This window comes from Mustela erminea, chromosome 5 (genome assembly GCF_009829155.1).
Source record: "Mustela erminea isolate mMusErm1 chromosome 5, mMusErm1.Pri, whole genome shotgun sequence".
In the NCBI taxonomy this organism is placed as follows: Eukaryota; Metazoa; Chordata; class Mammalia; order Carnivora; family Mustelidae; genus Mustela; species Mustela erminea.
This window is the reverse complement of record NC_045618.1, coordinates 83,211,391-83,227,503: the sequence shown is the minus strand read 5'-3', so window position 1 is coordinate 83,227,503 and position 16,113 is coordinate 83,211,391. Positions and strand designations below refer to the sequence as shown.

Here is a 16,113-nt window from a genome sequence, read left to right as displayed (position 1 = left end):
GATAGTTTCACTAAGAGTACCTGTGGCCAAAGACACCAGCGTAGCAATGAGTTGAGAAGAAAAAGAGATGATTGTTTAGCAGTGAGGGAAAAAAAGAAGTAAAAGTACTTTGAACAGTAACAGGTAGAGAAAGAGTCAACGTGTAGAATACTCAGCAGCTGGTAAAACTTCATTAAAACGGTGAATTTGTTGCTTAAGATTTGTGTGTCCCCAGGAACAGAAAATTCCAACTCTGCTAACAGAAGAAGCCTAAACAAAGAAGGAAATTGTCAAAAATGTTGAAAGTAGGATGGCTCTAGGGTTGGTGAATTCAGCTATGCAATGATATAAAAAAAAAAAAATCCATCTTTCTCCTCTGTCATCTTTGGCATATCAGCCTTGACGTCAGCCTAGTTCTACTCATGATTAGACAAAACCGCTACAGCAGCTCAGCTTCGTGTCCTTGTGGAAGCATCCAGAGTTGGAAAGGGAGTCCTTTCCCTTATTTGTCTCTTTCTACAAGAAATTTAAAAAATAAACAAACAAACAAACAAACAAAAAACTTTTCCGAAAGCCCTGCAGAGACTTTTCTTCATTTCTCACTGGTCAGAAGGCATCAGTTGGTTGTGCCTAAACCAATCAGTAACTTGAAAGGGGAGCCCTCTTGGTTGTCTGACAGATTACAAGTCACTGCCTGGGCTGGGGGATACGGTCCATTTCCTTGAACCACACAGTATAGGAGGTGGGGGTGGGCAATGGCTGTTGCTTAGGCAGCCCACCCGCCTTCAAATGAAGCCTAATAAGCATTGTTTGATACTGCTGTTGATAATTTTGTCAATAGTGCCTCATCCCCAACCCATTTCCCTCCTAGGAGAAGTGTGCCTATACTTCCCAATATCCAATTTTATCACTTACAGGAAGAAAGAGAACTATCGATTGCCTAGGAAAAGTATGCACAACAAGAGTTTCTATTTTAAGGCATTCGTTGAAAGAAGCTACTATGAGACAACATCTGCTTAAAATGCAGGATTTCCAAAGAGATCCTATCTTCAAACTCTGTTACCCTATTCCTCTTTTGTGTATTAGCCAAAAGAGAAGAGTCATTAAGCTTTTTGTGTACAACTGACACTAAAAAGAATCTGCAGGTAATGATAGAAGATGCTATTTGTCAAAGGTCTGGAGCAGAAATACAACTGAAAACTAGGATACAATTGGAAAAAACACAAAGGTAATTACAAAGGAAGAAAACCACTCGGAGCATCAATTTTACCTTTATGATACCTTTGTTCACATCTCTGTTCTCTTTGTCCTAGGTTACACCATTAATAACTCTTAGCCTTCAACCAAAAAAGGGGGTGGGGAAATTTGCAATTACTGATTAATAGTAATAGTTACTGAAGGTAGTAACAAAGTTCTCACCAATCATGGAATGAGATGGTTTTATTTAGCTCTAAAATACAACGGAAGTTAATAGTAACACTATTTAAGGATAATTTTAAAAAATACATTTTGTTTTCCATTAAATCATATTATTCTAATTTACTTGAGAGGAAAAAACATCATGACACGAGAACTTCATTAATGATAATGGTAATGGGCCCAGAAAGTTGCCATTTTATAAATAAATATGTAATTCTTATAAAAGCTTGTGAAGTGGAGAAACAGTCAAAAGTGGGGGAGTGAGTGTAAAGCACTGGCGAAGCATACAACGGGTCAGGTTCTAGAATGTGCACAGTCTTGAATAATGGGAAAAATTCCAACACATGAAGTGGTTGGTATCCTACAATAGTCCATATCATGGATACTACTGAGCCTCCTTAGCAGTGGAATCATGAGTTTATACCATGTGGTTATTCACTTACTTTCAGCTAGGAGAGAAAGAAAAGCTTTGGGCATGAGGGTCTGAAAAAGAAAAAAAGAGCTGAGACAAAGAGGAGTTTTTCAAAATTCCTCATAATTCAAAATGCATAGCCCTCAAATTATGGATGAACTTTAGAAGGTTCAAGTAAGTACTGATGTTCATATATATTAATTTCTTTCTTATTTCCACAACTGGACCAACAATTCCCATCAGAAATTATTTAACTGGTTTGAGCCAGATGGAACTATCCAGTGAAATTCAGTATTTCCCCCATCTATCTAATGAAAGCCAGAAGAGGCATCAAATGAATGACAGCAGGAAAATAAATTTGACCAAGCTGGTTTGGAAAAAATGCATGAGTGTGTGTTTTATGGAGACTGTTCCAGAGAAGTGATCCAGGTCATTTTACAGAGCAGAGCTCCTCAACCCTATATTTCCTCCAAAGGTCCAGAAGAGTATAAACTATATTATGTTAGCTAAACCTCATTCATCATTTACTAGAAGCATGTGTATGTACATAGATTATAGTGCACCAAATATAATATGTCAGAGATTAGACTTTGTTAGCGATTCAAATAGTGGTATGATCCAGTTCTGCCCTTTCAGTTCATGTCAATTTAGAGACCTTTACCTTCTCAGGTTCAATCTCACCTAATCTTGTTAGAGAGCTTTAGAGCAAAGACTACAAATTTCATCAACCAGTGTGCTGGTCAGCTGGTAAGTTACATTAGACACTTCGAGTCCTTTTCAAAGAAGCAGCTCAAGGTATATTCTCTCAACAAGTCTGTTTAAATAGATTTTTCTTAAAAATCTAACGACCTATTAAAACAGTTAACTAGCTAGACCTGAATCAAGAAAGTACAAAAATAATAAAATTATGTTGTTTTCTTTCTTATGGCATAAATTACTAGTTATTTTAGGAGAAATAGGTGAAATGGCTCTTTTAAAGATTGTTTTATTCATAATGAAAAGCAAGAGGCAAAGGAAATGGGAGAGATCTGTGGAAAACAAGGGAGAAGGTGATAAGATAGAATTGTGCCATTATTTATACAGCTAAAATAAAGTATCATGAGAGATGAGAAACTGAAGTGTAATTCTGCCCTTAGCTTTAATAAGAATATTCTATATCCACTGATTAAGAATAAAGTATATTTTTAGCCCAAATAATGTTTAAAGTGCATACCACAAAGAAATTTAGGATGTGAATGTGGCCCTGAGGAGTTTATAGTCATGGAGTGTAATCATCTTAAAAGTTAACTATAAAAGATATAAATGGAAGTTCAAGACAACAATGGAAATGGTGTCACAAGGCTGTGTGTGAATAATCACCGAACGTAATAGTAAATGCAATACAGTTTAGAGGGGACAGCAATCACTTAGGACTGGAAAATTATAGGGAATCTCTATCGGGACAGTGGGATTTGAATCCCTATCTCGTTCCCCAGTCCCTCCTCACTCTAAACCCTCCCTCTAGTCAACTAATTGTCTCACTGACTAATCACACTGAATTTTCCTTCATTCTAAATCCTTCGAGCTCCTTCCCTCCTTACTCCTGCTCACCACCCAACAGTCCTCCTTTCTCTCCTATCTCAGAAGATACACCTTCCCTTCCTGAAACTCACAGCCCCACCTGATCACTTCTCCCTCATCTAAATCATCGTGTCATTTCAACTTCTTTTTTTTTTTTTTAAGATTTTATTTATTTATTTGACAGACAGAGATCACAAGTAGGCAGAGAGACAGGCAGAGAGAGAGGAGGAAGCAGGCTCCCTGCTGAGCAACGAGCCTGATATGGGCCTCGATCCCAAGACCCTGGGATGATGACCTGAGCCGAAGGCAGAGGCTTTAACCCACTGAGCCACCCAGGTGCCCCAATTCACCTTCTTTCTTGTCTGTCTTCAAATTATCTTCTTCAACTGTCCCTTTTTAACTAGTTCTATTCTTTGGCCTATAAACATGACAGTGTCACCCTTATTCCATGAAAAGTCCCTTAGACCTACATCCTTACTCTCCCCCGCCTGTCAGCATTCTGGAAGTCTCACTGTCGAGCATGTAGATTTCCACTCAACCCCCAGTTTTAATATGGCATCCTTGCTCTCAGCTACTCCAGACATTCCTCAAGGTTCTATCATATTTCTCCCTTATTCTCATAAAATAGTCTTCTCCTGTCACTATCAACTTCCAAGGCTACCGCTATTATTTCTATTTTGACTGCCAAAGTTATATCCTCAGCATTGACCCCCTACTCTAAGCTTCAGGCTTGCATTTTTGACTGAATATTGTGCATAACCACACAGATGATTTTCAGGCTTCTATTTCTAAATCATTGTTGTCAAACTTTTTTGCACTTTGAAATCACCTGTGGAGGTTACAAAAATACCTGTACCCAAGTTATATGCCCAGATATTCTTATTAATTGGATACCAAGATCATTATACTCAGCTTTCAAAACTGCTCCTTATTAAAATGAGCCAACCTCCATAAATGCTAACATGATTCTCCTAATTGCTCATGTTCAATTCCTTTGAGTCACCATTAACTCTTCCCTCAGTAGCCCCCTATTCTCCAGATACCAAATCAATAATATTTCTTCTTCTATAATATCACTTCTATTTTTTCTTTATTTTATCACGGCCACTGCTTTACTTCAGCTGCCTCTAGTTATTGTACTAGATTCCTAATTCGGTCCTTCCTCTCTCATCCTACTTTTGCCATCTGTTTTCTATGGCTAAATCCAATCATTAAAAACACTCATGGCACACTAGTAAAATACAAAGTCTGCAGCTGATATTCAAAGTTCTCCATTACATATATAGCTCAAAACTTATCAGGCTTTATTGCCCACTACATCCTCATTCCTTCCCATAAACACAAGAGACACCCTATGCTTGAAAGAGCCAGACTATTCACCGTTCACCACTCTCTAGCTGTTCCTCAGATATTACCTTTTCCATAATTTTGACCATGTTAATTCCTCTGCCTGGAATGCTCTCCCTCTAATATCTTCCTACTAACAATTTATCAGAATATTAGAGGGCTTCACAAAATCCATTTTCTCTTAGGGGTCAGGGGGCGCCTTCCCGGACCCCATCAGATTGAACTAATGTCCCCTCCCCCAGACTCCCTGTCTCTATGTGCCTTATTATAGGACTTATCACACAGCCTGCCTTAATTTAGAATGACATATGTGCGACTCTGTCTCCACCGATGGGCAGGGAGCAAAGAGAGGTACAGTGACTTGTCCAGAGTTATGACATCACAGTGTAGTTTACATATACAATATTTATCGATTTAAGGATGGATAAGAACAGCATAGATATAGAGAATAGACCAATCTGAGGACAAAAAGAAGAAAAGAAAAAAGAAAACACATTTGGGAGATGGTGAGTTAAGTAGAAGATTTATGAAACGAAACAGTGGCGTGAATCTCCACTGAGTAGGTGGAGTCAAATGGCCTTTACCCAGTCATGTCAGGTTTTTAAAAAGAATGAGTAAGACTGAATATCTTATATATGTTTGGAGCCTAAGTTCTCCCATTAGTAAAGGGATATGATTATAGGAGCTAAAATTGCTAGTACTATGGCGACGTAAGAATGAGGCCATCCCGGTAAAAGGCTTGACACAAAACTAGAGCATAGAAAGCCCACTCTAAGTGTTAACCCCATTAACGGGGTCTGCCACACACACACACACACACACAATGGCTATACAATAACATCCAAGATGTCAAAAGAAAGATTTATCTGACTTTGATTTCCAGGCTAGAAAAAGGACAGAATGAGAGAGAGAGAGACAGAGACATACGAGTATAAATGTCCAAGCAACAGACGTGCGCAGTTAGCTTCTACTATATTTCACGGGACACATACTTTTCTGTCCCCTCCCCCCCCCCCATCTCTTTTCTTTTGTCCTGGTCTCTTGCTTTAGGCTTTCCTTTTTCCCTCTCCCATTACTCATGCAGCAAGATCCAGGGCCTACCTTCGCCCTGCAGGGGGCAATACAGAACATGTGTTGGCCTCTGCAGCCCAACTACCTAGAAAGACGGAAGCCACGGCCCCAACCCAGTGCAAAAATGGCTTGGAAGCTGCGGTGAGATGGCTCCCTAGGCTCCAGCCCAGCAGGACCTCCAATCTAGTTAACGTTTCCTGAAAAACATTAACCCTCATTTAGGCGCAGTGGGAGGTGAGACTGGGAATGTTCTGTGAGTCCTGGTGGCAAAGAGCACTGTGTTCCTTACACTGAGAAAAGCTCTCCCTCTCCTGCATCGGCACCACATGGAACTGTACGCTCCAGTTGATTTCCAAGGAGAGGGAAAAAGCAGAATGCGGCTCTCTCAGTGCTTTCTGACCTCACTGGATGGGAGAGATACTCTGGGTGTGAGAACAATTAAGCAAACGTTTGGAGGATTCGGGGTGTGGAGGGCAGGTGTGTGTACATTTGAAAGCTGCCGTTTTATAAGAAGTCCTAGGTGACTCAATAAACAGGAGAGCTGAGCAGGGTAATCCCGTTAGCTAGGGCTCTCCTCAGCTCAAACCGCTCCCCTGACAGAAACAACACATTCTGGGAAAAGGTAAATCACACACTGAGGTAATTGTTTCACACCTTCAAAGAATTTACTTATTAATTTCAAAGTGTTTTTGGAAGCAATTCTGTATCTTGCCTTCCGTTTTGTGCTTAAATACTTGTTTTTGTTTTTGTTTTTTAATGTTGACCTCCAAGTCCCTCTTAATGTATTTATTATATATTATCTTTAAAATACATCAGGCTGAGTTATGAAATGGGAACTCTGCCAGTAAAAGAGGGCTGCTTTTCATTGAATGTAACTTTGTATACAACATCATGCATCTTTGCAACTCTAGGTATCATAGATTCTGAGATTAGGCACTCTTTGACTAAATAGCGAAAGAAAAAAACAGACTACCTCCTCGTATCAATGACATTTCTCTGTGTTGATTAGAGACCCCAAAGAATTTCACTCCAGATTTTTGCTGAGCCAAACACTTCGGTCTTGAGGCCACCACCAGCAATGGAAATATAGTATGAAAAATTAAGACAAGCTCTGGTGTTATATGTCATATAGACCATGATAGGGATGCCCATTAGCTGTCCTTTGACCTGCTGTATATTTTTATCATCTCAAATCATTTTCAGTCACCTCATTAGAGTGGCAGACCACTTAAAAACTTCCTCATCTTGGATCCACCCATACATCTGCTAATATGCAAATTTAAGTGCCTCAAGGAGATTAGAGGAACTATCTCTTACTCGATTCTATCATAAATTTAGTACCTACAACAGATCTTCAAAGAAGTAACTCACTTTTGTTTCTGTCTTTCAAAAACACTTTTGAAGAAAAGTTGCCCTTCTGATAACAAAAAAAAGCACTACTGAAGAATCCACTGCAGAAGAAAGGGCGCTCCCTAGGTACTGCCTATCAGGACTGTGTTGATATAGTTCAGAAAAGGAACTGGAGCAGTAACTGGCTTTTAGGAAGAATTCCGCATGAAAGAGGGAAAATTGGTAATGCATTTACTACTCATTTGCTTGCATCAAGAACCACATTCCATTTCAATCTGCCAACATCCTAATTAAGATGATCTGAATCTTGGGTGATCTATTATTCTAGATCTGAGATAGCCCAATTTACATTAGACAAGATGTTACACTGTGTGCTTACACTGAGATGATAAGAGCGCTGAGCATGTCTTCCCTCCTGTCTGGCCCAGCACTGGGCAGAGCATTCCATCAGCACTCAATAAATAATGGCCAGGCCTTTGCCTATTGTCTTTCTCTCTACCACTTTAGGCACAATTTCACCTTACTGTATCATTTCTGGTTCCTTTTGACACATAGAGCTGTGCTCCTTTCTGCATGAGGAAGATAGGAAAGTATCTCAAGTAATTCTCTATGAATGTGTCCATCCGTGTATATGGGACTAGCAACACCTAAATGCAATTCCCATTCATTACTTCTATGTCGTTTCTGAAGATCTTAAAGAATATGTTGCCTACATAAGCTTTTGAGCCAGAAAAGGAAAGAATACAAAGACAGTGCTTTGGAAGCATCAGGATCAAATTCCTTTCCAGGATAATAATATCCAGCTGCAATATTACCCAAGAGGCACTATAGAACACAGGGAAAATAGCATACAAAGGTACTCTCCAAATCAGCTTCTTTCTCCCCACTTTGGCTAAGGAAAGTTACCCATAATTAATTTTTTTTAAGATTTTATTTATTTGAGGGGCACCTGGGTGTCTCAGTGGACTAAGCCTCTGCCTTCAGCTCAGATCATGATCCCAGGGTCCTGGGATCGAGCCCCGCATTGGGCTCTCTGCTCAGCAGGGAGCCTGCCTCCCCCCCCTTCTGCCTGCCTCTCTGCCTACTTGTGATCTCTGCCTGTCAAATAATAAATTAAAAAATCTTAAAAAAAAAAAAAGATTTTATTTATTTGAGAGAGAAAGAGCACGAGGAGGGGGGGCGGTGGAGGGAGCAGCAGAGGGAGAGGGAGAAGCAGGCTCCCCACTGAGCAGAGAGCCTGATGTAGGCTCATGACCCAAGCCCAAGGCAGACGCTTAACCAATTGAGCCACCCCCAGACACCCCCAAAAAGTTACCTATAATTTATTAACATAATACTAGGTTAATACTAAGTTGTCTGATAAACACATAAAAAAATGTGTTAATATTGGACTTGCCCTCCCTAGACATCTGAATCAAGGCCAGGTTGTCTGCAACACAACCAAGTCAGAGGCCACGTGTATGTCCCTTCTTAGCCACTATCTAAAACTGTCATTTGTAGGGCTGAGCAACCATATTTAAGAAATGTTCTTAAGCTTGCTCTAAGTGCTATTGTTGAACAGATAACACTGATGACCTTCATAGTCTTATATCCATTTCCAAAGGGATGACAAGCTAAGATGTCAATCTAAGAACCTCGAGGAAGGCAGATAAATAAGCACAACCCTGGGGTTCAAAGCACCTCACCCTCTATCTCCTTGCACTAAGGAAATGAAGATGTTTGATGGAACCCCGGGTAGGTCACCCTCTGGTAGCTGTAAAGTTTTCTGAATTTGCAATAAAATCTTCAAATATTCTTTGCGCTGGAAACTTTTCTTCTTCTATTTTTTTTTTAAGATTTATTTATTTATTTGACAGAGAGAACAAGCTTAGGGGTGGGGGTGAGGAGGGAGAGAATCTCAAACAGATTCCCCGCTGAGCATGGAATAGACACGGGGCTCCGTCTGAGGAGGCTGAAAGCACAACCCCAGGCGAAATCAGGGGTCAGATGCTTAACCGACTGAGCCACCCCGGTGCCCCTTGAAACTCATCTGTTTCTTTAAAGAGGACAAAGGAACCACTGTCTGATTACTGTGATGCAAAGTTTGAGATGTTGTGTTAGGGACATCCTGGCCTTGATTCTAAGATAGCTATAATGATGGCTGAAGAGGTGACAACTAAAGAAAAGAAAGAATAAGAGCATCTTAAAGGAGGCAATGTGCAAAGTTTAAGAATGCTTTCTTGCTTTCAGGAATTTGGGGTTTTGCCTGGAAAGGTCAAAAAAAAAAAATGCAGCCTTTCTTAGGTGTTGGGTATTCAGTGTTTTGAAATCCCTCCAGCTACACACCATTCAAAAATTTAACATACTGAAAGCCTAGTTTTAGCTGATAAACTTTAACCAATCTATCTTAAAATAAAATACATAATTACAAGCATATTTTCAATTCTTGGAAGTGAGTGCTAAAGCTCTATTTCTAGAACTGGTGAATTCTGTTCTCTATTTCCATGTATAAAAGATCGCACAGTCCTGGGAAAACACTTTTTTAAAAAATGAAATACAACAAATAAGGTATGCTGCCGAGTCCTGGGGGAGAAGTTTCCCAGAGTCTTTGAATTTCCTCCTATCCTCCTCCTTTACAAGATTTCTAAGACCAAGTCCTTTTCTGCAGTCTCTCAAACAAGGTAAAAAAGAAAAATACCCCCTAGATATATTCTTTAGATTTTCTATTATGCTTCTCAAGTTCCCAGTAGCTTCTGAAGTAAACTTAAGATGAATTCTGGAGTTATTTTTTTATTATGTTTTAATTTCAGTTCTCTTTTAGGTCTAAGATGAAATAGATGATCATAACTGCTCTGCTTGGAGATGCATTTCATGGCACAATGTATACGTGACCTATGCAAGGTCACGTCATGGAAAGAGAACTGACATGAGAGATAACAAGTCGAATCCAAGCTTTTAGTCTTGGACAACTTCAGGGTAACCTATTTAGGTTGCTTTATTTCATGCAATATAGCAAGAAAAGTTTCTTTTTAAACAGTAAGTACGTCGTAGATATAAAGTCTGTATAGGGCTCTCTCAACAGTTTGAACAATGTCAATTACAAATATATGAAGAATTACTGCCCAAATCACTGATCATTAAGGGTTATTTTATTTTATTTTATTTTTTGGTCACATTGTGAGCCTTGGTGCAGTGGCAAGCCAGCCTAATTCTCATCCACAATAAGCTCCCGTGTTCCAGCCACACTACACGTTTCACACCTTGAGGTCTCTGCACATGTTTCACACTGACAAAAATCCTTCCCACCCCTCATTTAAAACATCAACTCCCCTGTAAATCTTTCTTCTGAGACCCCTAAACAGGGTTCATTATTTCCTTCCCTGTGTACTCAGAGTGCTGCATACCTATCTAATATAGAGTATCTATCAGATTCTATTATAATTATTGGTTTACTGTCTCCACCACCAGAAATGAAAACTTGTCCATTTACCCTTATCTAGGATTTCCCATGTGCCAGGCACTGTTGTGAGCACTATAGCTACATCAGCTCTTTAATCTGTACCGCAGCCCATCTGAGGGGGATATTATCAGCGCCTCCATTTTACAAATAAGGAAGCTGAGACACAGAAAAGTGATGTTGTTCTCCTAAGGACACCCAGCTAGTGAGTGCCCCGAGTGGAACTCGGGCAGTCTGACGTCAGCCGGGGTCTGATACCCTCTGATACTCCCTCCCCTGATACTCTCTGTTCGCCTCACAGACGAAAGCAGGCAGGTCATGGATATTAAACAGATAGAAAGAATAATCATACTGATTTCTCCATAGTTTCCTAGGCTTAAATTAGAAATATATTACCTTTGTCTTAAATGGATTTTACCTTCACCCTTGACTATGGAGGAGTTCATCTGTCCAGAGAAAATTCAGCCCAGACTGGGGAGAGAAAGCTAGTTGAGAGGTGGAAGGCCTAGGGTTTTGCTGGCTCTGCCAGGTCAGAGTCAAAACTCTCCGTACCTCCCACAGCTTCCATGGCTGCCAAAACCTATAGAAACCTCTCCAGGAGCTGTTTGTAGAAGTACGACTTTGCACACATGTGACACAGAATGCCTGACACAGAGATAGTATTCACGAAGAATACTTAGGTTAGTCTCTGTAAACTGATGGGACCCTGAGCAGGAAGACACTGGGACTTTGGCAAGATTCAAACAGAGAGGTTTTTGTCATTGTTTCTTTAGAAGTGAGGCACCCAAATCATTAAGAACCAGATGTATTTATCCTTCCTCCTGACCTAATTTAAATTTGTATCTCAAGTCCCCACAGGTGATTGTCACCCATTTTACCATTAAAATTACTTCTTAATTCTTGTATTTTATATATATTCTGTATTTTTCTGATTAAAATTTTTACTCATGGTAGAGATTTGGAAAATTCAGAGGTATCTAAAAATATCTAATTGCATATTAGAGGACTTTACCAATGTTTTAAAATTCTCTTCTAAAATACTATTTTAAATGGCTGTATAACCTTTCGTTAGGATAAGATGAAGCATGATTTAATTAGCCTGTCCTTGTTTTAAACATTTGGTTGATATCAATTGTTTGCTGTTATAAGACTTTCTTTCACGCTCTGTGGGGATCCCAGTTGTTGGGAATCCTGTAGCCCCCATAGGAAAAGGGCCTCTTAGAGGCTATACAACAGTGCTTCTCTGAGAGCTTGTGGAATGCAGATTCTGGGGCCCCAGCAAGGAGGTTCTGACCTCTCAAAGCTGGGCTAAAGCAGGTGCTCCTCTCTTTGAGAAATGCTAACACTGCCTCTCCTTGGAGAATACTTTCTCTTCATCCGGTTACTTCTTTACTCCCTTCTCAATATACACCCCCCCAAAATGAGCTGATTTCAAAGTATCAAACTCAAATTGGTTCTGGTGAAGACAGCTACTCATTTTTACCCCCAGTCTTTTATGAATTTAGGTGACTGCCCCCTCTCTGCAGTTCCTCTTTGGCACCTCCTCAGCCTTTAACCTGACTCCACCCACCCATGGTCCACACCACGGCCAGGAACAGCTTTTTATGCAGCCAATCAATGATGTCATTTCCCTCCTCACTACAAAACCCTCCCTTTGTGACCATAGGCCACCCAGCTTCCTTCAGCTCCTCTTTCTCTCTCTATCTCTCCAACTGCACTGGTCTGCTCATGGAATGCCTCCTCAGAGAAGCCCTCCTTGACATCCTGATCTAAATCACTTCTCCCAGCGCAAGCTCTAGCTGCACCATTTTCTTTCACAGCACATTACCATTTATAAAGCTCCATGAGGCAGGTCCTGAGACTTAATCCTTCATCACCAGCATATCTGGCCCTGAGCAGGGCCAGTGAGAGGCAGTCCTCTAGGTGGCGATCCACACAGGCTCTGGGGCCAAAGGGCTAAATTCAAATATGAGTTCTGCTACTTGAGACCTGTGTGACCTTTGGCAAGTTACTTAACTTGTCTGTGCCTCCTTTTTCTCTACTGAGGATAACATGGGACTACCAGAGAGGTTTGTTGTGAGAATTAAACGAAAGAAACCACAGAAGTGCTGAGAATCACAACTGGCATGTAGAATGCATCGAATACACGATAGCTTTTTTTTTTTTTTTTTTTTGACAGAGAGAGATCACAAGTAGGCAGAGAGGCAGGCAGAGAGAGAGAGAGGAGGAAGCAGGCTCCCCACTGAGCAGAGAGCCCGATGCGGGACTCGATCCCAAGACCCCGAGATCATGACCTGAGCCGAAGGCAGCGGCTTAACCCACTGAGCCACCCAGGCGCCCACACAATAGCTTTTTAAAAGGAAGCAATCAGTATGCTTTGATAAATAAATAGAACACAAAAGACTTTCGAGTTGCATCTTTTCTCATCATCACTGCCCTGCAACCCCAGCCAAAGCATTCTTAGCCCCACCAATGTCTCCCTGCAGCCTGCTCCTAGAGAGGGCTCTACTTCTGCCCTGAGAAATCTGCTGAATACATTCTCCCTTCCATATTATTAGTTCCAGCTTTGATCCTTTCGTCACGTCACTTTCTAGAACGTGTGCTCATGTGCCAAGACCCTGCTCTTCCTTCCTCCGAGTATTTCCTGAAATGTGACCTCCTCCGAGGAGCCTTCTTTAAGTGGAACTGAGCTCATCGTTCCATTCTCTGTTTCCAACAAATAAGTTAAAGGTTGTTGTTCGAGGTTCCAAAGCTATAAATCTTCCGAGCTTTTCCCTGGCTGCATGGTCTCACCACTGCAGGATGGGTGGGGTTTCTCCTGAAGAATGTGAGTCTAAGAAGGTAAAGGGTTTGTTTAACTTGCTCTATATACGTTTAGCGTAATGCCAATCCACATGGATGCTGAATAAATGTGACTTGATGATGATTTAATTACCTTGTCCATGCCAGGAATAGAAACCCTGAACACTTAAATCTGTTTCCCCCCACGTTGCAATATGTTTCAATGCTGAGTCTATTATGAGACTGGTTTTCTGCATGTACTTTCACAAAAAGGATAAATACAAAAGAGAGATTACATGAAAATATCAAATTAATAAAATTATTTTCCACATCCTGAGTCCAAAGATACCTTTGGAACAGCAGTGCATTGTATTAAAAGGTGCCTTGTTTAAAGTTTAATTGCATATGCTTTATGGGTTATTTTATAAATCTAAAATAGATAACTAAAACATGTCAATACTGGTTTTTAAAGTACTTGTTGTATTCGGTGCATGCACCATTATGGAGAACTTACACTCAGAGCAAAAAGATTTGTAGCAAAGCATATGACCTTCTTCCCACTACAATGACCATCCCCTAATTAGGCAATGCATCTGATAGTCATTAACAGGAATGAGATAATGAATCACTTTCTCTCTTCTTTGTTAATTTGCTGTAACCAAGCGGCTAATGGATGTCAGAGCTGAGTGATTGCACTGATTATAGTGATTTATAGTTGCAACAAAACAATTTAAAACCATTCTGATTATTCATGTTAAAGATGCTTTATGTTTTGTTTACTAAATGTTTTATGTCCCCCTTTCTCCTACCCCCAAAGTATTGAACCCCTCCTACTCTGCCACTTTTGACAAAAAGACCTCTTCCTGGAAAACTTGAAAGTTGTAGGCTTTTTTTTTTTTTTTTACTGTTTTAAACTAAGCCATTTCATTTTGTTTATCTTTTGTCTCTGTATATCTACATATCCAAGTAGATTTAGAGACAGATAGATAGATGGATGGATATAGAAATAGATAGACAAAGTTTACCCAGTAGAAACAAAAAGCCTTCAGGGTGGAGAGAAAACTTCAGTGGTGCCTAGTTCAAAAGAAGGCAGAAATGAGAGGAAATCAGGCAAACTTCAAGCCACTTACCTTGGGGCTTCCAGTCCCTTCCTCGCCCTCCACAGACACATCAGTAGCCAGAATCTCAGCTTTGATGGTATCCAGAGCCCTGAGAATCCAGCTGTGTTGTCGTTTGATTTGCCTCTGCAGCTCCTTCCACTGGCTTGCAATCATCCGCAGCATGTCCTTCAGCCCTTCTCCAAAAGGAGGGGAAAGCACAAGTTACAGGCTCGACTGCATTTTTTTACCCAGGATTGACTTTTAGCCAGTAAATTAGATGACTATTTCAAACAGTAAACCTAATTTTAAACAACTTCGATTATCAACACCTGACATATAAGCATTTGTCCCCCAGGAGAGGGGCTGGGGGATTTTGCCTTCACAGAAGGCATAAGGACACAAAAACGGGATCACCACAGAGATGCTTGGGTGGGAATCGACTTAGCTTCTGTGCATTGACTTAAAAAAATGCATGTTGGACAAAAATGACCAAGTATAAAAATGACTGACACCAAAGCTTCACTTTCCAAAGAGAAGGCCCTGTGTGTATCCGTGTGGAGACTTCATAGTGATCAGAAAGATGCACAGAAAGAGGTGAAGTGAACTCGATGAGGAATACGGTAAATGGGCCAGAATTAAGACAGCAGTCCTTTCCCTTAGCATGTCCGATTAATGCTGCTCTTTCCTTATTCAGCTGTGGTAAGCTCAAAGAAAGAGCCAGATTATAATTCACCCTGTCTTATGGTCTTTTACTACCAGGGTAAGTATATCCAAATGACGAAACTATTTTTTATTTATAATCTGTTCCGCATAAATACATTAATACTGGGCAAGAGTTAGTTTAAGGCCAAAACTCTGCTAATGCAATGACCAGCAAAAAAAAAAAAAAAAAAAAAGTGCAAAATGTTCACATGTGCGAACTGGCAGGGAAATAATCGGATGTATCTCATCCGCCTGCCTTATATCGGTAATGATATCTATAAGTACCCTAATGCATATGCATTATAACTATTTGCACAATTCTCATTCATTATCTTAATGTTATTTCCAGGGCACCTACATCAAAAAGCATGTCAATGTGAAGTTTTCAGGAATGTGATTTCAATTGAAACTCGGGCGAACAGCAAGCCCAAAATAAAATGAACAGACCATTTGGAGGCAGTATTTCATCGTATAAGTATCACAGCATTGTATGCAGTATATGAAACATTTATAAATCTTGAAGGTCAATCTGATAATGTAAATATTAATAATACATAAGGAAGTGAATATATGCAGTAATTTACAGCAATGCTTCTTCATTCTTAATAGTCTGGAGACATAAAGGCTTGCAATATTTCAGGAGGATTTACCTGCTTTGTGAGATGCAATAAGCTCGAGAAGTTGGTATCCTTCCTCCTCCACAGCTTCCTTGAGAGCACAGTGACTGTCTACATTCAACTTAAAACTCTGCAAGGAAAAATATGAGCATCAAACCCTGGCAAGGCAGTTAAACATAAAACATCCATACAAAATTACTTGCTACTTTTTATCAAGAACCACACAGCCCAATTTACCCAATAGACAAACTAATTTGCAATACTAAAAGCTATTGATATTTGGGATCTGGGCTCAAAATGTTTCCGTTAGATTAGCAGAGTGCATCTGTTTGGAAACAG

General features: G+C 40.2%; 1 protein-coding gene and 1 long non-coding RNA gene across 6 annotated transcripts in view; one reads left to right on the top strand and one right to left on the bottom strand.

Moving 5' to 3' along the window:
- Positions 1 to 16,113, bottom strand: part of AKAP6 (A-kinase anchoring protein 6) — a 521,710-nt gene that overhangs the window by 197,950 nt on the left and 307,647 nt on the right. For 4 of the 5 annotated variants that reach the window (XM_032344004.1, XM_032344008.1, XM_032344005.1 and 1 more), the window contains 2 exons: positions 15,808 to 15,904; positions 14,486 to 14,652 (listed from right to left, as the gene is read on the bottom strand). In XM_032344004.1, the coding sequence (XP_032199895.1) occupies positions 14,486 to 14,652; positions 15,808 to 15,904 (264 nt within the window). The remainder of the gene's footprint in view (positions 1 to 14,485; positions 14,653 to 15,807; positions 15,905 to 16,113) is intronic. The other variant, XM_032344009.1, reaches the window with a different exon arrangement.
- LOC116591249 lies at positions 1,744 to 10,677 on the top strand. The gene is made up of 3 exons (XR_004285907.1): positions 1,744 to 1,984; positions 7,193 to 7,360; positions 9,928 to 10,677. It is a non-coding gene; the product is annotated as an uncharacterized LOC116591249 (long non-coding RNA).